Raw genomic sequence first — 24514 nt, 5'->3', positions numbered from 1 at the left:
GTAAAACTTTAAAATCAGCTATTTGCTATGTCGCTGAGGTCTTCAAAATGTTTAAGAAGCTGGCTTCAAGGCGACATTTGTCGACAAAATGATGTCGCTGTCGTTACGTCGTGAAGTTGCAGTCGTCAAAGTGCTCCGAGCTTTATAGTAAAATCTTGTCTCCAGAGCAGCATTGTCCATTTGACTGGTAAGCACATCTAAAGTCTAGGAATGCATTCTTTAATAGCTCAGTGACTCTACTTAAAAAGTCTGATGACGTCACCTCTTATTACTATAGCATTGCTTTCACTTTTTTTGTATCCTTGAAATGTTGACCCTTACTCCCACACACCGGTTTTGCACAGTTCACGCCATTCAACAATTTTAAGTCCCGAATCTTTTTTCATCCTTTGTTCCTCTCCAATATCTTCAAAATACCGTGGGATTATACATATCAGACAACTCTCTATTAGACCTCCTACGACACTACAGATATTCTTAGTCTGCGCTTCTACTGCGGTCTTTCCCGTAATTAAAATCTGCGTTCCCAGCGTTTACATTTAGCGTTTAATGTTGAAGTTATCGTAACTGCACTTGACCCCAATCGTTTAGTGTTTGTGAATTACTGAAGTAATAGATATTGTGCGCGGTTTCAGGGTCCGCGAGTTTCATTTTAATTCACACCGTCACAGCTGTTGAAGATGTCCGACATCGCGTGAGCTCTATGATATTCGGCAAATCGCTCGGTTATACGATAATTGGTACCTCCTTCAAATGAACTTACATAAGAGCTTTTAAGGTACCGATTAATTTAAAGGGTTTCGAAAAAAATCTGAGAGTAAATGTACGTTACATCAATCGGAAGACTTAAATTTAGGTCAGATTAAGGGATCTGGTTAAAACCCCATTCTTCCAGCATTCCACTCAACTTAAACCATAGAGGGTATATTTTTGTTTGAAGCGCTGGCGCTGAAAGTCGACCGATCGTAGCGATCAGTGATCAGTTCTGAAAATATCAGCTCAGCTTCCGAAATCTCCACTTAAACTTAGTAAATAAAATATCCACAGACTCTATGTGAATCCTTTCGGACATCCAACACCTCCTCTAAGACTGGACAGACACATAGGTATTTGGCCATTAGTAACCTACCAATACGTTTGCTGAATTTTGAGTGGTTTTGAGAGAACTGAGATATCTTAAATGATTATGAGTTAAAACAAAAGGTCTTGGAACGAGGTAAATCCTATCAGTAGCCTTACGAGAAGAGGTTTCCTAGCAAATCTTCTTTCTTAAGCAGAGCAAGCTTACATATCTTGCATGTGTTGATACATTTTTCATACGTACTAAAGAATTTGGTCAAAGTTATATGGCTGCTCTTTCGTAAACATGCGAATAAGCCATTCTCATAAATCAGCGTACTTTACCAAAACTAATTGCCACTTAGTGGCGACACAAATATAAGCATACACACACTCACGCCCACGCGCCATAAAATATGCTTGCGATTTGTACTAACAAAAAAAATTGTCGTAAAAGTAAATATATGAAATTTTCGTTGACTAGACTTAACTGAATATCGCAATATTAAGTGCTGCCAAAATATCAAAACAAATTCTATGGGACTGAGAAATATTATTTTCTACTTTTTAGTCCATTTATAAAAGCGTTGTATATTAAAATTTTTTTTTTATATTATTTATTTCATATTAAATTACTTGCAATATAGAAAATTGTTTACCGAAAAGGTATGAACGTTAACCCAGTGTAAAAAACATTAGGGGTGTTTTCTAAGTTTTTCATTGTGATGAGGTAGCGCGAAATGCTTTTGGTTCGAATCCTGAATATGGTATATTTTTGTAAAATTTATTTTTAAATTTTTTTTTATGAAAACTTTCGAAGATTGTATTTTTAAAATCATTTTTTCACATCAGTCGTGGGAGTTTGTTTTATCAGCATAATAACCCAAGAAACTGCTACATGTAGACTTAGACAAAAACCGCACATCCTAAAAGTATACCTTCAATTAACAGTTGCTTGCCTCTAGAGATATTGTAATAAGGAAACATGTCCTGATTTCAAATTACTTATATTTAAATTTTCTACTAATCTAAGTTCAATAAAAAAATCAGTGGAGCTCGGATATATATGTTAAAATATAAGCCTAAAAATATGCACCATAATAACAATAAGCAAAACGCCTAAATTGATCTACACTTTGCTTATACTTACATGGATTCTACATATTTTTTGGACTCATTTTTTAGCATAAAACTCCGAGCTCTAGAAATCAGTTTTCTTTTTTTAAGGCGGGCATCCTAAAAATATGCTCCAATACAGTAAAAAGGAAGTGAGGTAGTTTTTGCACGAATTTCCGTATGCAAAGCATATTTTCCAAAACCCCTAATCAACAGATGTGGTTTATTTTTTCGGACATTCTGTTGAACTACTTTACTATTTCAATATAAAATTTTACAGATCTTACTAAAATACTAAATATGTTAGATTTAGTTCAGCAGATATGCATAAAAGTATGCTACAATCCGGCTAAACAGTGTGGAAAGGCACAAATTTAATTAACCCCAGAGAATTTAGCTTTATTTTTATTAGTCGCCAGAGAAAATCTGTAAATGAATATGAATATTTATTACTGAATGCGAAGCTATAAAGTACTTAATAAATATCTCCGTCGCTTTGTCTTCCACTAGTCATCTGCTGCTAGCTCTCTTACTTACTTCCCTTACGCCTTATTTTACCGTATTTCACTCCTCTCTTCCTGCCTTTTCTCTAACTCCATGCGATTTATTTCCTGCAATTCTAAATCCCTTAGCGCAGCAATAAACTTAAAAACTACCGAAGTTCACCAAAATAGGCTATTAATTTCAAGACGCGTCGGCAAAAGAAATCTTTAAATGACTTTATTTTCGCCGGCAGCCGCCACGATAGTGCAAAGTTAGCGCTTTCTCCTACATTCTCTTCTAGTGCTCACTGCGCTAAAAGTATGGCATAAAAGAAATATATATGTAAATCGGCAAAGCAAGTCAAAGGCAAAGTCATTCCGCCACTGCCAACAGCTTGTAGTGCCAAAGTGACAAAGAAGAAAGCGCTCTACCCACTTGCCTCTGTTCTCTCTGGCCATGAAAGCCACTCAAGTTGGTGCTTGCTATTGAAAATGTTGTTGCATACTTTTGTGCATATAATTATACAATAGAAATAGACGACGTTGGTGGTGACAGGGGCGCTGGCGCCTAAAATGTCGCCATGCTTGATGCAACTCTAGTGTTCTGAGTGTGAGTGTTTGTGTTCGAGCATTTTTGTATTTATACTTCACGCACATGCTTGTCGCCAAGTTTTGTCGGCAAGCGCAATCTCTCACGCGACTGTCACGGCGGCGCCATTAATACAAAAGCCATGCTTTGCCTGCTGGTTTTTGCACATTTTATGCTTAAGCGACTTTTGTTGCATACTTTTTGGCATTGCACTTGCTTTCGGATTTCTGTGCATACTATTTTCTTATTGCGGGTAGCGCTAAAGTTTTGCACAATCGTTCTGCTTGTAAAAGAAACTTTGCACTTCCAATTTTACAATGCTTTTGCAACTTTTGCGTCTTCTTCTTCTCACTGCCTTTAACTCCTCTTACTCCTCTGCACTTCTGATTGCACTTAATACTTTTTTTGCAACCTTTCTGTTCACCGCACATTTATTTTGCATGGCTTATCGCCCTTGACTTTTGCCGATAGTCATTTTTATTTTCACCCGAAAAAGCCGTTGCATACTTTGCACAGCTTACGAACTTTAGCCCCATACGCTCTTTGTGGCTATTAAAATAAGCAAATATATTTTACGGACTACCCACGTTCTTCTATTCCTTTTTGCTTGCCCACCCGTTATCGCTAGTTCCCATACTCTTAGTTGTGTGCAACGAAAAATTTCGCTTGGCATGTAAAATGTCGCATGTCCTTGCATAAATAAAGGCGCCCGCATCCTCATAAATGTCTATAAATATCTATGCTTCTACGCTGCTCAGTGTGTTTCCACATTTGCATATTTATCACTGTCTGCGCATATTGGCATATAATTTAATATCCTTTGCCGTTTGCCAAATTTCGACGTGGGGCTACAAGCAAGTTATCTGCCGTTGCCGCTCTAACTTCACATCTAACTCCGCCTTGGGCCAGTTTGTGTTCATATCGTGTTCGACAATATTGTTTGCAAATTCTCTACCCCTCTCTCGTTGAGTTTATTTTTCACTCTCTCCTGAACCACTCCTTTCGCTGCATGTTGTTTCNTTCCACATTTGCATATTTATCACTGTCTGCGCATATTGGCATATAATTTAATATCCTTTGCCGTTGGCCAAATTTCGACGTGGGGCAACAAGCAAGTTATCTGCCGTTGCCGCTATACCTTCACATCTAACTCCTCCTTAGGCCAGTTTGTGTTCATATCGTGTTCGACAATATTGTTTGCAAATTCTCTACCCCTCTCTCGTTGCGTTTATTTTTCACTCTCTCCTGAACCACTCCTTTCGCTGCATGTTGTTTCACCACTCCTTTTGTTGCCTCTTTTTTTCGTCTCTTCTTTTGCCGTCTTCCTCTCCCTAATTTTTTTTCCGTACCTCTTTCTGTATCATTTATTTACTAAAAATCCTGGCACATTTGGCCATTGGTGGCAGCTTTAATGTTTATTACACACTATATTATTTTTATGTCTGGTGTAAATGCCATAATGGTTGAGATTTGGACTTTTTTATTACAGCTATTCTTCAAAAATACCATCTGATTTTATATATCTTCGCGGCCATTCCTTCAAATATTTGTCTGTTGACGTTTTCTGTCTAATTCACTTAGCAACGCACGAAGGTACCCCGATACGCTGCTGCATCTTATATAATTAAATCAATTAATTGTTTCCTCGCGATCTGATGTAGCCAGCACTGACCGTTTTAGACAGCTACTTTTTAGACTGAATCGCGAAAGTGTCTATAAGAACTCCCTTAATTTGGAAGTTTGCTTTTAGAGGTATTTGGTGTTGTAAAGCGCCAATCCTGTGGTCTGCAATGTGTTGTTTATTTTCCTTCGTCCCATGATAGGTATTTTTTACTCTGTGCCAGTCTTGTCTTAACTACACCAATTAGTATCTTTCAAACCAGCCTTGCAAGTGCTAGACTATAGTTGGTGGTTTTTGCACTGTAAGGCCGAGGCCACATAATGAGCGGCTGATCGGTGAGCATCGCCGCCTAACCATTCAGAAATTCCGCTCACGGATCGCCCATTGCGTTGCCACTTCAATAGTATATCATATGTTTTAATTTTAAGCCGCTCCCCGCTCATCCGCTCGCTGCTTTGCCGTTCATGGCGTGGCCTAAGGTGGAAGCTATCTAGCAATTTGTTAACGTTTCGAAAAGGGATTCCGCTTTCAAGTCATTGTTATGTCTAATGCTGTCCTCAGATATCTTAGGAGGAGGTGGATTCCTAGTGCGTTTCTCAATGGAAAGTTTACCCGCTTATTCGCTCCAGTTACAATTTGGCCGGTGGGGGCCTCCCTCTTCCTCTGCTACCATCAGCGGGTTCCGTGTTGAATACTTACAGAGCTGTCCATTCGAACGAGGGAGCCGCTGTATTAAAATAAGCTGCACTATGTCCACGTCGTTGTAATTCTCATACAACTCATCGTTCCATCGTCTTCGTTATTCGCGTAGAGGCCCGTATAGGCAACTCCTTTAGTGCTGTCGACAGCGGCTTTGAAGTCGACAAATAGGGGGTGAGTGTCGATCCTTTTGTCGGAGGTTTTTTCCAAGATTTGGCGTATTGTGAATACCTGGTCTATGGTGGATTTGCCAGGTCCAAAGCCATACTGATAAGGTCCAATCACTTTGTTGACGGTGTGCTTCAGTTTTTCACACAATACGCTCGATAAGACCTTGTAACCTATGATTAGAAGGCTGATCCTGCGGTAGTGAGCGCGTATGGCGGGGTCGCCTTTCTTGTGGATTGGGCAGAGCACACTTAAATTTCAGTCGTCTGCATAAGAGCTGATGCATTCAGCTTATCAGCTCTTCGCAGCCGTACTTGAATAGCTCAGCTGGCATAATTTAAGTACGTTCTAGGTCGCCAATGTTGTTCTTACAGGACTTCGCCCCGGTCTTGAAACCTTCCGTAAGTCTCCTAACTCTCTGGTAAAAGTTTCGGGCGTTTTTCCTGTCGGCCAGCATTTCAAGCTCTTCGCACTCACGTATTTCGGCCTCTCTCTTCTTATTGCGGCAAATACACCCCGATTCCCTCTTCAGTTAAAGTTACTCACGAGCACCAACATCAAGGATGGCAGAAGACCTCCCTGAGGAGTGCCTCTATTTACTTTCCTCGATATGGTCGCTAAAGCACGCTCAGCCATTTTAGTCCAACAATAAAAAAAAGACTCGGGTTATATGTATTACTTATTGCATGATTAACTGCGACTGAGTCTACATCCTTCAATTATAACTCGTTATTCAAAACTCCGGATATACCAAGAAGACTTGTAAGAGAGATACCTTTTGTTTTAGGAAGACACATTTTAGATATATCATTACGAGATTTCCACACAACGTGTAAGAAAGACTGGATGACTCTTTTGCATGTAACTCCAAGAAGAATGTTTTTAACATTATGGCGTTCTTCTAGCAAATAATAAATATAAAGCTAATCCATTCCCAATACATCGTCTCAGAAAATTCGTCTTCCAAGTCTATCGCACTATCTGACAGGGCAGTGGTTGGCTTCTCACCGTCTACTCCTTCGATTAGTTCAGACTTTGTAAATGTTGTTTGTTAGTCCAGACGCATTTCAACGGCTATATTCGCGAGCAGTTGATAGGCGTGTCTCAAAAAAATCATCAAAATATCCTATGCAAATAAAATATATTTTCCTATCTAATATATAAAAATCTCGTGTCACAGTGTTAGTGGTCGAACTCCTCCTAAAGGGCTTGACCGATCTTTATGAAATTGTTTGTGCATATATGGCAGGTATGAGAATCGGATGTAAATTATATTTCATACCGCTGGGTGCAGGGGGCGTGGCACCTCCCATACAAACCGTATTTTTCACACTGCATAAATATCTCTGAAAGTGTTCATTGTAGAGTACCCGAACATGGTATGGAGATATACGAAAACAATCGCATACTCGTGGAGAAAAATTGTGGTTTTTGGAAAAGGGCCCGTGGCACCTCCCATACAAACCGAATTTTTCATACTGCATATCTCTGGAGGTGTTCATAGTAGAGTACTCGAACATTGTATGGAGATATATGAAATCAATCTTAGAGAAAATTGTGGCTATTTGATAAGGGGGAATGGCGCCTTTCAAATGCACTGAAGCTATTACGTATCCTTGTATGCATATACACTTTTGCTAGGTTATTTAGGATGGCAATGGAAATATACCTTCTAACAACCACCAACCTGTAATATTAGAAGATAAATGCATCACTGAAAATCTTGAACGTAAACTGTTAGTGAAAATGTTGGACCAAAATGTTTCAATACAAAAAACTAATTTTTGGCGGGACGAAGTTCGCCGGGTCTGCTAGTATTTTAATATTTTTTTAATCCATTTGGCACATGTCTATTTTCTTCATAATCATTCGTTCATTTCAATCTTATTTTCTTGTATTTTTTCGCTGCATTTTACCTGAATGAGTAGCACTTCAAGCACATACACGCATACTAATGCATTTCTATTAACATGGGAATTTCTAGCGCAACCCACAGCTGCATTTTATTACTGCTGCCGAAAATAGAAGAAAGTTTGTTTATGTCATACGAAAATTGCATTTCCGTGCTTTCTTTCAAAATAACAAGTTTTTTGGCTGCCAAAGAAAATTTGTAGAAAAAACACAAAAAAAAAATGAGCCGCTTGCGAGGTGTTCCTTTTGCTGCCTATCGTTGGCAATTGCCAATAAAAACGAAGAAAAAGCCTACGAACCATAATTTTTTTCTACTACTATTTTCTATACTACTTTATTAGTTTTCCTTTATTTTCGCTTTGACAAAAAAAAAGTATTTCCTCACTGTATAAGTTTTGCAAATTTGGCAGCCTTCGGCGGAAATGAGTTTAGTTGTAAAGGTATGCATGTCAGCACATACATATCCAGTCACGGCAAAGTGCAGCAGAGTATGAGAATTTATTGGCACTTAAGCTATGTAATTTAGCATAGTAGGCAATAAAATAGTTAACTTGGCATAGAGGAAGAGAAGGGAAGTGGTAAAAAAATTTAATGAAAATTTCGATTCTAATAAGGATTTGGCAATACTATTGCCTATTGGCATATATAAGTAGAATGTAGTATATTAGATCATACCACCCTACAAGCACCCCTGAGTATAAACTATTTTTGCAAAGCATAGTTGACAACTACATACAATCGGCAAAAAATTTTTTTTGTAAATAGCTCTACTGAAGTAATCGAAATACTTTCTTAACAGAAGTTTTATGACTTTTCGTGAGCTTTAATTTACTGACTCCACAGACAGATCTGGTGGCTAAGTACTAGACCGGGGTACGTGAGGTCAAAAAACAAATTGTCTCTTCCGACTGTAAATGCCGAAGATTTGACGAAAATTTTACACACAGGGGCCCACAAAAAAAAATCGAAATTGCCTTGCTAAAAAACTTTATACTCAGAGTTTTACAGCGAACTTTTTTCTGGTATGCTCTAATGCACATACATAATGTCCATACATATAAAGTCTTAAAAGTTAACATAAATGGACATAAATTTGTGGTGACTGAAAAGGTTTGCATAATTTTTTTATTTCATTTCTCAAAAAATTTTGGTTATTTGATTTTATATGAAAACTTCACATAAACTCAGGGTAATTTATCCATTTTCCAGATTTCCTCTACTTTTCCCGTCCCTATTTTATACATATGTATGTATGTACAGTTTTTATAAAACCCAAAATTTATACTTAGTTTTCAAATGAGCAAAAACTTGTGAACAAGTTTTCACTCTCAATAAAATGTTGTCCGAAATTTACATAACCAAAAATAAACATATTCGTCGTGTTTCTAAGGGACCAAAAAATATATGCCCCTTTTTAAAATTATCCAAAATTAACAAAAATGCTCCATATTAAAATTATCAAAAATGTATGCCCAGTTTTCAAATGACCTACTCGTATGTCCAATTTTTATATTAACAACAATTTTTTTTTACTTTTTTAGTGACGAAAAAAATATGTTCACTTTCTAAATTAGAAAAAAATTTGCTTTAGTTTTAAGCCTACAAAAAACATGTCTAGCTTGAATTTGCCAAAAATCTATGTGTGGTTTTCAAGTGGCCAAAAATATGTCCATATCTTAATGGCCATAAATGTTTTCCCCATATTAAAATTATTAAAAATGTTTGCCCAGTTTTCAAATGACCTAATCTTATGTCCAGTTTTTATATTAAGAACAAATTTTTTATATATTTTAAGTTATGAAAAAATTCCACTTTCTAAATTACCAAAACTTTTTGTCCAGTTTTAAGCCTACCAAAAACTTATGTCCAGCTTCGAATTTACCAAAGATTTATGTCTGGTTTTTAAGTGGCCCAAAATATGTCTAGTTTTAAATGGCCATAAATGTATGTTCAGATTTCGTGTTATCAAAAATTAGTATGCAATTAGCACCAAAAATTTATATCCATTTTCAAAATTACCAAAAATGTGTGTCCAGTTTTCAAATGACCTAAACTTATTTCCAATTTTGGTATAACAAAAAAAAAGTTCTGACCATTTTTAAATTAAACAAAGAATTAAATGCAATTTCTAAAATTCCGGAAATTTTTGACTAGCTCACCAAAAACTTGTTTTCAGCTTTTAAATAGCCAAAAATGTATGCCTGATTTTCAAGTGCCCCGAAATATATGCATCTTTATATAACATTATTTATGTCCAGATTTTATGTTACCAAAAAATGTCTGTTCAATTTGAAAATTACTAGAAATTTAAGTTGAATTTATAAATTGCCTAAAATTTTTCTTACATATGTTCTCAAAGAATTTTTTTTATCCGTCACCTTACAGAGAGTAGCTTTGAAATCAGTACCTGCATACATTTAAACATAAGTTCATTAACAGAACATAAAACTCTTCCTTGGTTACATCGCCTTTACCCTAACTCCTCGTATTTGTCGGCGCTCAAATTCTTAATCCTTCTTCCAACTCAATGCATAACTACAACCTTAGTATATGCATCAATGCTCTACTTATCCTTTAAATGCACAGGCAGTTATCTCAATGCAGCAGCTGCACACACAAATACAAGCAAGTGCGTGCAATTATGTGCATACATAGTACACTTTTGTAAGTATAAAAGTGTTACTCCTTGACGCCAGCATAATTAATGTTTACAAATGGCGCAGGTAATCCTTGGCATCGTCAGCGCACACATACACGTTTGTATCGACATACAGCGGAAACAGCAAAGTGCAGTTAATTTTGCAATAAGATAAAAATAAAAGCAAACACTTTAATGAAACCGTTAACGCCAATACCCTCGTAAACGCCTTACAACCTTGCAGATATGTAGATATGTATGTATGTGTCTAGTATGTACCTCAACTTTTTATGACCCCTTTAACACATCGTCTATCCGTCTGCCTTCCAAACATCGTCTTTAACCTTGCTGCGAAGCGAAGTCTTCTCCCTTCGACTATACCGAAACTAAGCCAATAATTTCCTAGGAACTTTCTTTCACAAAATTTAATTGTTTTTGTCTCACATTGATTGGCTATGCAACAACCCAGCTGTACATTTTCTTTGGGCGCCGGGCTGGGATGGCGGAACTGAATTCCTCCGATTTAGTTAAATATAAACGCATAGCAAACAGATCACTCAAGCCTCAGCCTTACTTACGAATAATTCTGAAAAACTCTGGAACGAAAAAAATATATATATCGTTATTGCTCCTGTTTTTCTAAAACTCTAATTACTTTCTCGCATAAACTTTACTTATACCGTACCGACAACTGAATCGCACTTATTGTCCGTTTACTTAGGTTATAGAGGAGTTGCCTTAAGCCTTTTAAAAAGAAATCCACGGTTTTTGGTTTCAGCGAAAGAAAATCTATACAAATTGACTACTATTTTTCGGTGAACAAAAAAATTTTACGGGCTATGTTATGAGGCAAGGTATTTTTTTTATTCCCACATCCATATTTCGACAGTTGGAAGGAAAAAGTTGCACATTTTGTACCTATTTAGCTCTGAGGCTTGCATGTATTTGAGTAAAACCTCTCTGTTTCATACAGCTTCTTTGGTACAGAGAGTTATAGCTAAACTAAGAGATAAGGGCTGATGGAAGAGTGTAGACCTGGAAATGAGCACACTAAAACAAACATGCATTTTTTTGTTCAGATATAAGAACTCCATGGATGCGAGTTTTAAGAGTGCAAAAAATTAGTTACCGGCAAGTTTTGCAACGACATCTGGCTTGACAAAAAAAAAACACATCAAGCTTTATCAGTACGCAAAATAATTCAATAACGTGCTGGACTCGTCATTCTAAGCAGCCTGATTTTAATCTGTCTTCAACACTGAGAAGACTTGGAAGCTTCTTGGCTGTTGAATCTTAGTCTTTTCGCGAACAGCTGTCGAACCTGCTTCACCTCGAAGTACTGGATCTCTTCTTTACCGCATCTTAGGTTTTTAGCTCCCTGGTCTGCTTGTGGCATTCCCCATCCACCTCTTCCGATCTGCTGATACTAAATGACGTGTGCACCGCGACTTATTAATCTATTGTGTTCCCTTCTCTTCATAATGCTTCTTCTAAGCCCAGATCCCTCAGAAAGACGGCATCTCACTCGATGAGAATGTGTAGTGGTGTTTATCTGGTCGAGTAGCAGAACCAGCAAAGCTTTTTTGATCATATTCCCAGCTTATACAGATGCCCTCTTAGTCTACAGTGTTTTCTTTTTTGGACATTAACTAGGGTTTGATATCTTCTCTAGTTATACATTCCCATACATTCTTTGTCGGGCGCATTCCTACCAAACTGTTTATTGTTTATATCCTCAGAGTGTTCCTCTCACTCCTAAGCTCCTGCGTAATATTATTGTGACCTACTCCCAGGAAGGCTTCGGTACCAACTGGAGTGTTGGCGGCCGCCTCTCTTGTGTGAACGTCAGCTGCCTATTAACCTCTTTTTCCCTAACTGGATGTTATTGTGCCTAACCAGGGAGCTAAGTTTCTCAATTCACTCAAGAACTAATGATGATGTGATTTCATATGGGTGTTTCCATCGGAAGGTCCACCACGACAAAAAAAAAAAGTCTTATATCTAACGTATTTACGGGCCCATTTGTCTGATTTTTTAAATATATGCTGGCTATGTGAGTAGAATCATGTTTGCGTAAAATGGTCTTCCTAGGTGGCGCCAAGGTCGAGATATTTCGAAAAACCGTATTTATGGTCCGATTTGGTTCGAATTTGGCGTATGTAGTTGAAACATAATAAATCATAGATTTCCGACAAACTGACCCTAAATTGGCGCTGAAGTCAAAATATAAAGTATATTCGACATAAAATACATGTTTTATTTGCGTTAAAAATTCATTTAAAAGCAATATTAACAAAAATATAACGATGGAAATTCATGTCACGTGACCCACGTCACGTGACGTTTCACACTTGGGGTTGTAAAAGAAAATTGAAACAAGTTGCATTAATTCAAAAAACTCTAAAAGCAACTGGAATTTCTCAAAGTCGTATTAAAATAAGTTTCATGAAAATAGCCATCCACAATTCGCAGAGTTTTGCGGTTTTGTAAGAAAAGAAAAAATCAATTTCCATTTTTTTGTCACGTAACGGCACTCTCTTTAAATACTTATATTTCAGGACCAAGCAGTTCGATTGTTTTCATTTTTCGGTTAAATATAGAGCTAATTATGTGCTATACAATGGCCCAAAAAAGTTAAAGAAAACAAATGGTATTTCTTTTTTGTATCACATTGAAACGTACGACTGTCCCGTATTCGACGTATGGAAATACCCATATGCTAAATTCTATACCAACGCTATTTAAATCCTGTTAGGGTAGACGCCTGTTTTTCGGGGTTCTTTCTGTTGCTCCGCATGATTACTTCAATTACTCAACCAACGGGCGCAGATGCAGTGCTTGAACTAGATCAGTTGACGTTGATCTCTCCTAGAACTGTTGGGTGCAAGCAAAAGTTGGGAACTACGTTGGGTAATGTTTTGAGAAATTTAAATAATTTAAGCGCAAAATGATTTAGGTACTTTAGTACACATTCCATACGTTTGTGAATGCTGCACTCTACTGAAATTACTTGTATCCTTTTTGTACATCCTATCATCTATAATCTGTTACCCACACTGCAAACCTTCGAATCTCTGCAACTTCACCTTGACCCCACACTTTGGCGCTTGTTAAAATAACGCTCGCACACGATAACTTAATTTATCGTATGTGTGAATCGCGGTTCGTGATTTTGTGTGCTAAAAAGCAATCGCGAAGGTAAGAGGCTGCACAATACATAAAGGCGATAGCATTCCTGCTTATCTTAGCTATTCCTCGCACTGCATATAGCGCACTAAACCGCTTAAGAAATAAAAACAAAAGCTTAAATGGCTAAGTTTCACGCCAAGTTGTCTGCTCGTGTGCTTCGAACTTCACCATTTTACACTAAAGATATGCGTCTACAGCTGTGTTGGTGTGGTGCATTGTCTCGCCTTTCATGCCATAAAATGTTGCGGTGACTCCACTTACTCTGCTCTATAATAGATTTGCAAGTTTGTAAGCTTAAACCGTTACAACCGAGACGACGGAAGCGACTTACCCTCCGCCACAAACTGCTTGCTTCTGAATAATCGAAGCGGCAAGTTTCAAAGTATTCTACCACGCGCGATAACCAACCCCTTTTCGAGTAGTTCGATCTGGGCGTATTTCTTTGGCACAAAACAAATTTATACGCTCGGCGCGGGCAAAGAAATGGTTCAAACTTTTCAATTAAATTAACTTTAAAGCAAAATGGGTTGTGGATCGTTAACTATTAATTGGTGTTAGACGATATTCAAATATTTTGTGCTTTGAGAAGTGAGCGGTTGGTGTGAGCGGTGTTGGTGACAAAAACTTTGCAGACAACCACAACGGGGTAGAAAAGAAAAAAAAAATCAGCTAAGAGTTTTGTGGGCGGAAGGAAAAACATTTCAAAATGAGTGTTTCGATTTGGAAACTTGAAAATTAAATGATTTATTCAATAAGCATAGACGATGAACACTAACCATGGCGGCACCAGCATTTTCATTCGAATTTTAGTGTGGAGTTGTATGAAAATAATTTAGATAAAGATAAAATTAATATGGTGGGTCTTTATTCAAGCAACAGAATCCAAATCAACAACTTTTTAGAATTTTTGTCTGTCTGTATGTTTGTACGCGCATCACTCAAAGCTAATGCATGGAATCGAATGCAGTTTTCAGCGATGTATTGCTAAAGGTCTAACCTAAAATATAGAAAGAAAAACAATTAGAGAGTTGCCACCTGTTTGATAATTGAAGTTTAAGTACATTGATAACATAAGTAAATATTGCAATATCGCCGTCGAAAGTAAGAAGCTAAAGAAAGCTTAAAGTGGAAAATATTTTTGGAGAAGGTTGCCACCTGTTTGAAAATTTTAATTTGTTTTAATTGATAAGTTAAACGAAATATTGCAATATGGATATCAAACTAAATAAGTTTAGGAAAGTTTCCTGCCTAAAATTTTTTGATGAAGGTTGCCACCTGTTTGAAAAATGTTATTCGATTACTAAATTGATAAAATAAATGAAACATTACAATACGGGTATCAAACTACAGATGTTAAAAAATTTTACTGCCGAAAAAATTTTTGTAGCGGGTTGCCACCCATTTAAAAAATTGTATTCAGTTAAAGTGATAAGATAAGGTAAATACAGAATTAATACACCTTTGAAGAATGCGCACTTTATGCAGAATCTAGTTATAAAAATATAAACACCTTCGAAAATATATTAGCTAACACCTTTATTCATAAAAAATAAAGTATGTTTCATAAATCGACAATTTGTTTGAAAATCTTAATTCACAAAGCTCTTCAAATCTGTTTTATTTTTTTTAATGAAGCCATAAGAGCTTTTCGAGGGAGTAACAACACACAAATATTTTTAAAGCGCAGTGAATCATGCCGGGTATTTGCTAGTTTTTAATAAAATGTCATGTAAAAAATGGATCTAACAGTTTAAAGTACATATAAATGATTAGATACATATGTATACCCTTGAGCTCCTCACAGCCAATACACGGCGTACACTGTTCTATTTTCAAAGAAAGGACAAAAACAAATATCGAAAATTTTCATTTTTACGGCCATTTTAAATGTCCGATTCTATGAAAAACTTCCTTGGCCTCAAAACCGGCCTTCAAAAGTAAAACTTTTAAATTTGTTTGTATTTTATAGACCTAAAAGCAGCAAAGTTAACTTAAGAAAATTTTAATGCTCTATATTCCTGATGGTCATTTCAAAGGACAAGGTAATACTTCTATCTAACGAGACTATTTTCCTTGAATTTTCAATCTCAAAAGCTTTTAAAACCCGTTGCATTTATTTCGCTATCTCTTCTCCTGCCCGAGATATTTGATTTGGTCCCTTATTTCCAAAATAGAACACACAAAAAAGTTGGCCAAATTCTGTTTGATTCAAATTTGTTAGATAAAAGTGCTTTCAAACATCTTCTGTTTATTAAACTTTATTCAGGCTTCATTGTCATAATTTTAGATCTTGAGCTTTCCCCTTTTTTTCTCTCTAACCGCACAACTGACTTTATTTTCTAAACCCTTTTTTCTACTTCTTCCTTCTTCCAGGTGCGGGCTATGGAACAGCGGCTGAGTGAATGGCCCAAACCACCACAGTCAGCCACCAACTCGCCCATCCATCAAAGCCAACAACAGCAACTGCAACAGCAGCAACAACAATCAGCGCTCGCCGCACAACAAACAGCTAGTCTTCCTACCCACGAAGCTGAGAAAACTATAACATCATTGGAAATACAAGTCGAGGAGCAGCGTCAATTACGTCTACACGACGCGCGTCAAGTCGAAGCGAAGGCGGCCAAAATCAAGGAGTGGGTCACCAATAAACTACGTGAACTCGAGGAACAAAATCAGCTGCTACGCGAACAGAATGTCAAGTGTAATCAACAGTTGGAATTGCTAAAGAATCACATCGCCAATCAATCGAATCGGCACAGCATCATCGGCCCACATCCGGTGCGCAATAGCCTAAGCTTGGATGTGCAAGAGTTCGCCGATACCGCAGAGGGACGACGGCGCAGCGAAAGCTTAGATCCACAAGAGATAATCAATCGGCCGTTAACCGCTTCCTATCCACATCATCAGCATCGACGCAATCTCAGCATGGAGCCGCAAGAGCTCGAGCGTAATTTGGTCGCCGCTGTGGATGGTTTAACACTCACGCCACTAGCGAGCATCACCAAATCAGCTACAACGCGGCCCGATAGTTCCGACACCGACACTGCGCACGATTATGCAGAAATCTATACACCCTCGTGTGAAAAATTGCCCGCCTGGATGAAGAACAATCCGGCATTGATGGCGAGTGGCGGCAATTCGAGCACCACAACCACGACTAGCGGTGATTTGGGCGTACCGCGTCCACCCACGCCGCCACTGCATCGCTTCCCCAGCTGGGAGGCGAAAATCTATCAAGTGGCCAACGATGGGCTGACGGGTGTGAGCGAGGAGAGCTTAGCGCAGCACCAGCACCACCACCATCAACAGCAGGACGCACACCACACGCAGACACAGCCACAGCCGCCACCCGATATACAAGAGTCCACGAGCGGCGCAGCATCGGCAGGCAGCAATAGCGCGTGTAATACGCTAGCGAATGGTGGCGGACATGGGCGTGCTACGCCAGCGAACAATGGCACTTTGGGTAGCGCGCGCAGCGGTGATGGTGGTGGTGGTGTGGGTAGCGGCGCCCCCGGCACGCCGCAGCTGCCGACGCGTCAGCAGCAGACCGCAAGCGGAGGTTTCTGTGATATATCGGTGCCCGTTTATGCCACCGTCAAGGGGGTGAGTTTTTTTTTACTGTTAGCTCTCTTCCGGCTATTATTTGACGTTTATTATTGCATGTGACTTCAGCGTGCTTCGCAAATACGTTCCATGCCCTTTACGGGCGACTCCAGCGATGATTCGAGCGATGGCGAGGATCATGCCGTTATGCTAACGCACAATTCACACAACTCATCGAGCACTGACAATACGGAAACATCGACCTCGGGTAGTGCTTCGAGTCCTTCGAAGAGTTTGAAGACATCGTCGAGCTTAAGTCCGGCCAAGCGTAGTGGTTCCGAGAGTCCTAAAAATACGAAAGCGCGTGGTATGTATTGCAGCATGAGTTTGCGTGTGTAGCCTGCGTAGTTGATTGTGCCTGTCGATTCCACGAGATAAAACACCCATTCCACAACCAAAACAAAATACGTAAACTCCTCTACCGCAACATGCACGCCCACTTTTCCCCTTTTTAGAAATTAATTATTATCATTAGCTAAGATAGTAGAGCCATCAGTAAGTCTTTGTCGTTTCTAAGTAGATTAAAACTATCTTGGTATTTATTTCTTCCCCGAGCCAGTTTGTCCCTTAGAAACCACCAAACCCACTAGTATCTTGGTCAAAAATCTTGCAAGTCTTTTTAAGCGAATTCTAATGAATTTTGCCACTTTTCGGTCGTAAAAAGATAATAATATAGGATGGTAATAGAAAGCATTCTTCTCTGATTTAACTCGGACGACACTGCAACCAAAAAAATTGCCTATATTTCTCGCTCTAGCTACCCGAATGTTATGAAAATGCCCCTGATTAAAAATTTCTAAATAACTTTTGAGTCTATGCAGTCGAAATGCAGTAACACCTATTTGGTTTAAGCCAGATTTTCATTAGAAATGTGTTGACTCATCTTGTCTTCCTTGGAGCATACATGGTTTGCTGCCTCAATAGGCAGACCCAGACAACCCAGTTGCGAAAGAATCAATTATCAACGAATCCTACTAGAAGCCTTATATATTACATATGGAAAACATTTGCGATATCTCCAATAAAGTGGAACCCAGATAGCATCGACTGCCAGGGCTTTCAATATCATCACAGAGTTTATCTTTACATGTTACAGCGTTGTGAAGTATATGGTTGGATTGATTCGCCGAATAGAAGGTGGGCCATCCAAACAGCAGGTGTTCAACTGTTTTCGATTTATTTCTACCACCACGGTTCCAGTAATAATTGTTGCACGTAATACCCAATCCTCAGTACGTGCCTAAAGGATGGTATATTTTTTAATAGCCTTCCATAATCTAATTGTTCGCTTAGGCAGTTACAGTGTGAAATAAGAAGATTCTATCTCAAGTCCAGACGAACCATGAGCTGCTTCTTATATTTTTAAACGCGACGATCATAGCCTTTCATGGTTCCACGTCAAAACCTATGTACATTGACTTACTGGACGACGAATTATCCAAGAGGCGACTGAATTACCCGTACATAGTGTTACCAAATCTTTCGGAATATTGTGAACTACACTCAAATAGCACTGACGATACTTAAAGCTGCTCGTATTTCATCTGGTATCGCAAAAGATTAGCCGGTGTATGTAAACCCCAGAAGATATTTTGTTTGAGTAGCTCCTTTTAGTAAACTCTCTTTTAGCGATCATTGAATTAGAAGTACTCCCAATTTCTTGTCTTTTCTCTCCTAACTTTGCATGTCAGTAACCATTAGCTTTTCACACCCTTCGGTTTTAGCATGACCATAGTCTTTATCTCCTTCTTCCTCATAATTTCTTTCCCTTTATATTCCGCGCTACCCCTTGCCTCCTCACTCTAACAGTTTCCGCAAGCCCTCTTCCATGCACACCACTCCCACTCAGGCGCGCATTGTGCCAGTCACTTTATCAAATCCCGTAGACTAATCCAGATTAATTTCTTACCCCGTAGAGTTCCATTTAAAAAGTTAAAAATAAATTCTTCGCAAATAAAATTGAACTTTTTAATAACTTTCTCTTTATATGCACCCATTAAATGTCCCCATTCATTAACCTTTCTCTCGCTCTCTCGAAACGAAATTCAAAATATTTGGCTCTCATTTTACCATTTACCTTTTTGTATGGAAAATTCTCTTTCGAAGCTCACCAACTGCACCTATCCACTGCACAACTCACCAACACAAACACCAACACCAATAACAAACACAACAATCATTACAACACAATGCACTCCTACAACCAAACGAATCATACACATCACTTGGGTCCCTATACCAATACACAAACCCTACCCTTACAAACTCAGAACAACAACACCGCCAAATCCACCTACTTCAGCACCAACAACCACTCACACACGTTTACCAACAATCATCTACGTCTCCCCCACATGCGTGGAACAGTAATTTCAGATATTTCCTTTGAATCAGGCCTATCGGATGACTATGCTCTGCCACCGGATGCGGTGTCCGAGTCCACGTGCATGGATGCTTCTATGCCGTCGCTTTTGATGCGACAATCCTATGTGGATTCGCCGAGCAAGAAGATCGAGTCGCTGGAGAAGGTAACACCCGATTTACATGATTCAAGTACTTGAAAGCAATTCTTGCTCAATCTCTTTTGTGGTTTCTATTTGCTTTTACACGTTTCAATTCTGTTGAATTCAAGTTTTTGGTTCTTTAAATGGGAAGAGACGCATGTATACTCGTCCCTTTTCTTCTCACCCCCTCTCTTCCACATGCGAGCAGAATTGAATTCAATACTTGAACTGTGTAAAAGCAGTCTAAGTTACTGCTTCAATTTTTTTTTATCTCACCTCTCACTAGCCGCCTTTTTTACTCATTCTCTCGCTTCGCCCGCAGATGGGTCACCTCGCCAAACTCGGTGGCAAATTGAAGACTTGGCGCAAGCGTTGGTTCGTGCTTAAGAATGGCACCCTCACCTATTGGAAGAGTCAACATGATGTGAATCGCAAGCCGCAGGGTCAGATAATGCTAGACGAAGCGTGTCGCATAAATCGCGCTGAAGGTGCTTCCACTTTTGAGATTGATACGGGTAAGAAGGTCTACTACCTCACCGCCGACTCGAATGCCACGATGGACGATTGGATACGCGTACTGCAGAATGTGCAGCGGCGCAATGCAACCAAACTGCTGCTGAGTCGTGACGATCAGAAACCCACCGTACAGGGTTGGGTCACTAAGGTGAAGAATGGGCATGCGAAGAAGTGTTGGTGTGTGTTGTTGGGTAAAATGTTCCTCTACTTCAAGGCGCCGGGCGAAACGGTAAGTGAAAGCATTTTTTTAAGGTAATCTCAAATTCATCATCTGCTTTCTACTTAGAATCCGCTCGGTCAAATTAATATGCGTGATGCGCGCGTCGAAGAGGTCGAACATGTTTCCGATTCCGATTCGGAGGAACGTGAAGATCCTACACAAAGCCAAGCACGTCTTACCGTCGCCATTTATCCTGCACATCAAGGGCCTACATACCTTATATTACCCGGCAAACAGGAACGTGATAATTGGCTATACCATTTGACTGTGGTGTCGGGTGGTGGCCCGAATGCGGGCACACAATACGAGCAACTCGTACAGAAACTTATGGAGACTGATGGAGATCCCAGTGAGTATTTATTGATTAATTGACATATTTCTTTTCTCTACTCTAGTGCTCATAATGGCCGCGCTATGGCGAACCTAAAAATCCATTAGCCGTCTAAAAGCCTATTTATATCCCACGCAGGATCCGATAAAGCTCTATTGCTTTCTGAGATCATATCTAAGAGTAGTTAGTTAGCATAAAGAGGCTATCTCGCAGAAGGTCTCCAAGGACTATTTGTAATAAGAAGTACTATAACGTCCTAAAACGATTAACATCTTCACCGACTCACGCTGAGTAGATTCGGCAATATTTTTGCTGACAGTTCTTGGTCAGAAATACAGGTGATATCCATTTGATGACGAACTAAGTGGATAGTCCCGCTGTTATTAAAAAAACCTTCGTCTCTATGGAAACTATTATTCTAAAAGCCTTTCCTTTTATACCAACCCGTCAAAAGTGCAAGTTTCATGTGCCCGTGAAGATAATGATCATTACATTAACCAATTTTAGCAATGCAACAATTTCAAACGACCCAACGCCATGGGCTCTTAAGATTTTCGCTTCTGTGAAAGGACATTCATTGACTTAAATAGAATCTACACCAAAGTTTCAGGCTGGTTGTCCAAAGCTCGCCCTACCCGTGACTAAAAAGTCTTTGGCCTATATCATCTAGCATCCGCTCAGCGCCTAGTCTGAGGGCCATTTTTCTACAGACTACACTTTTTATCCGGAAATTAATACACAGATAAAGAGCCTGAGAGTACGTTTCACCATCGGCTCTAGATTCAAATTTATATATATGTATTTAGGCAACAATGATCTGCGGCCGTCATAGCCAAGTGCATCTCCCAGCCCTTTGTAGGAAAATGTCTGAAGCTATAGGACGCAACTGTCCGCAATTTCAACAGTTCCAGTTTCGGCGTTTAGGCGTTGTATTTTGTCTCGCCCGATTCTTCCTGAAAGTACTACTGTATACTAAGCACCCTTCGGACATAGGTTCCGCAGCTTAAATGGGTATATGTATGTCATTCAATCCTAGATTCGATAATATATGTTCCGTCCAACACCTCCTTCGATGACCTGTGGCTAATTATCAAGATCTTTTCGGTCCACGAAGTCAAATTTTCTACCGTTTCCATTGTTGCTGTGAAAGATTTATAGACTTGAGAGCTCAAATCGACCCTTCACTCTAAATTTAATAATCTACCCACTTTTGATTGGTAAATGATCAATAGTTCTCACGTGTTTCACATCGTCCTACGCCACTTAAAGAACAAGCCGCCGTCGACGATAATCGAGTTATTGAGGAATACTACTCATACAACAACAGCTTTCACACCTCTTTTCTAAATGATATTCACATAATTTTCTTATAGATTGTGTTCTATGGCGCCATCCAATATTATTGCATACCAAAGACGCCATCACATCACCGCTTACCTCGCTACACTCGGAAGCCATGCAACCAGAAGCTATTAAATTATTTAAGGTAAGATTTAGAGGCAGTAAGTCGAGTGAAAATTGCTTAATGAACATTTAAATCAGTTACGGCCAAAGCAAAACATATCCCACGGTAGAGATTTTTGGAACCTTCTATACCACTCTCTCTGATCGTTGTTGATTTATAACTATCTCTCTACTCATGTAAACTCCCTCTCCTAAATTCGCGTTTTCTTTCTACTCATTCTCTCTTATACACAGAGTATTCAACTATTCATGTCAGTTGCCGTCAATCAACCTGGCATCGATTATCATGTCGTTTTGGCACAAAATGCCCTACAACACTGCCTGGACATGCCCGAATTGCAAACGGAAATGATTGGCATTCTTGTAAAGCAAACATCACGGCACACGGGCCAAAAACTGAGTGTCGGCGTCCAGGTAAACAAGAAACTGGGCAAGCAAACGCGCGTAAGTTTTTTAAGTTGCAAAAGCTTTTTCATATTTTAGTTCCCCTAGTTTTGTTTGTATTAGTTTAGATCTTAGTTTGTTTATCCTGAGTTATTTGGTTTCTGATTAGTCCATATGTAGTGGCTCAATATTAGTGCATTAGTGGGTAATTGTGATTTTACATTAATTTGTAGATTCGTTACTAACCCAATTTTGACTAACCTAAAGCACAACGGTAGTCAACTAGATTGATATCCTTTCAGTTGTTCTTGTTTATTTATTTGATTTTGTTTATAGATTTTATTTAGAACTATGTATTATAATGGCCTTGAGTCCTTGGCCTCTACAAAAAACTTCAGATTCCTCGCCTTAGAATGGGATACTTAGCTGATGTTAAGAAGCCGTGAATGAGTTATTGCCTATTGTGATCAGTGTTCAGTGATGCTGACTATGCCCGACATTTCTAACCAATTATTGACTTCACTACTAACTAAGAACCTAAAGAAGGTCCTCATATATTATATAACTGGTTACAACTTATGTATACTCTCATCGAATGGCTGATCCGACGGCTTTTATAGATGCTATATTTACTTGAGCCTTATCGGCACTAGTTAAACTCCCAGACATATCTATTTTCGTAGCAAGTTACAAAGTCTGTAGTTCTCAACTAAGTTATGAAATATGATTTGCTAATATGGTTACTATAGAAATACTTTTATATTAAAAGTATTTTTTCAAGGCGGATGTCTATAAGAACAAAGAAGTAAACCTTTCCATTTTCCTCGTAAGTGCAACTAGCCAAATCAATGATTCACAAAGTCAAAAATAAGATATGCTTATATGTATATATTCTCCATCTACGAATTTCGAATAATGCTAACATCCAAGTACCCCGTTGGCATCATCTTTTATGCTTTTGGGCTTCAAATATGCTTCAGTTTCACTCTCAAAAAGGAGTATTCAACCACTCTTATATGAAGTTGGCATAAAGCTTCTGCAATACCGTTCATCGAGCAGTCACCATAGTGAGCGCATCTCCTCAACTGGAAAAGAATGGAGGTTGTATGCTTTCAACAACTTTTCTTAATCCCATCTTAGGCCTCTTTCTCGCTCACTCGTCTGCTTCCTCGCTTCCCAGAAAATCACTGTGTCAATAGAGATTTACTATACGCTTTCGAATAGATCGTATTGATCTTTGACATTCCTGAACTTATATCGAGTTATTCGCTACGACACCAGGGCCTTGTTAGCAGCTTGACTATACATAACGAAGGCATGTTTAGATGGAGCTAGGTCAATATTAATCTCCCAGTCACTTCTGTCGGGAAAATGGATTTCGAAGTTTCGGACGAAGTCAATTTGTTGATATGCTAATCGCAGCTTCTTAACTCCACCCTGAAGCGTAAAGCTACATACATACATAAATATCGCCAAATAATCTATAGCATCAAAGAACTCGTTAAAATTTAGTTCTTTGAAATTGGTTAATGCATATTGTCTCTTTCTTCTGCGATTGTCATAGCGCGATATGTGTAGATCAGTGAGGGTCAAAACAGCGCTCGCGGACGCAACGCTTCAAAGCTCCCTGTAGATTTTATATGGACGCGCACAAAGTAAAAGCTCTCTCTCTCTCTGAGCATCACTGGTGTAAATAGTTAAAAATCAGTGTTCACGTTGAGCGGTGTTCACCTAAGGCATAGCTTTCAAGAAAGAACTTTCAAAAAAAGCTTTACATTTTACAGAGACTAATTTAAAACAAATAAATAAAATTAATACAAGCAGCTAACATTTAATAACAGTTTTCAAAAAATATTTAAAAATAAGATTGCAAAATTATCAAATTATTTAAAAATTTTGTTTTATTGACTTTTTTCTTTTTAATTACTTTCTTTAATCTTCGATTAATTTTCTTTACTACTTTATTATTTCCAAGTTTTTTGTGTTTTTATTTGCATTTTGCTATTTTAGAATTTTA

The 24514-nt window shown here is 38.6% G+C and overlaps 1 protein-coding gene across 10 annotated transcripts in view; it reads left to right on the top strand.

Annotated features, from left to right (window-relative positions):
• LOC108361003 (uncharacterized protein CG43867) overlaps positions 1 to 24514 on the top strand; it is a 174599-nt gene that overhangs the window by 137922 nt on the left and 12163 nt on the right. For 6 of the 10 annotated variants that reach the window (XM_017613527.1, XM_017613531.1, XM_017613528.1 and 3 more), the window contains 7 exons: positions 15846 to 17078; positions 17148 to 17385; positions 19185 to 19606; positions 19905 to 20327; positions 20385 to 20667; positions 22023 to 22135; positions 22348 to 22557. In XM_017613527.1, the coding sequence (XP_017469016.1) occupies positions 15846 to 17078; positions 17148 to 17385; positions 19185 to 19606; positions 19905 to 20327; positions 20385 to 20667; positions 22023 to 22135; positions 22348 to 22557 (2922 nt within the window). The remainder of the gene's footprint in view (positions 1 to 15845; positions 17079 to 17147; positions 17386 to 19184; positions 19607 to 19904; positions 20328 to 20384; positions 20668 to 22022; positions 22136 to 22347; positions 22558 to 24514) is intronic. The other 4 variants (XM_017613532.1, XM_017613530.1, XM_017613534.1 and 1 more) reach the window with 3 other exon arrangements.

The sequence above is a fragment of the Rhagoletis zephyria genome, unplaced genomic scaffold, assembly GCF_001687245.7.
Source record: "Rhagoletis zephyria isolate East Lansing unplaced genomic scaffold, Rhagoletis_zephyria_1.1 Rzeph_scaffold_00677, whole genome shotgun sequence".
Taxonomy (NCBI): domain Eukaryota; kingdom Metazoa; phylum Arthropoda; class Insecta; order Diptera; family Tephritidae; genus Rhagoletis; species Rhagoletis zephyria.
Note: the sequence above shows the minus strand (reverse complement) of the source record. Positions and strands in the feature narration are given on the sequence as shown.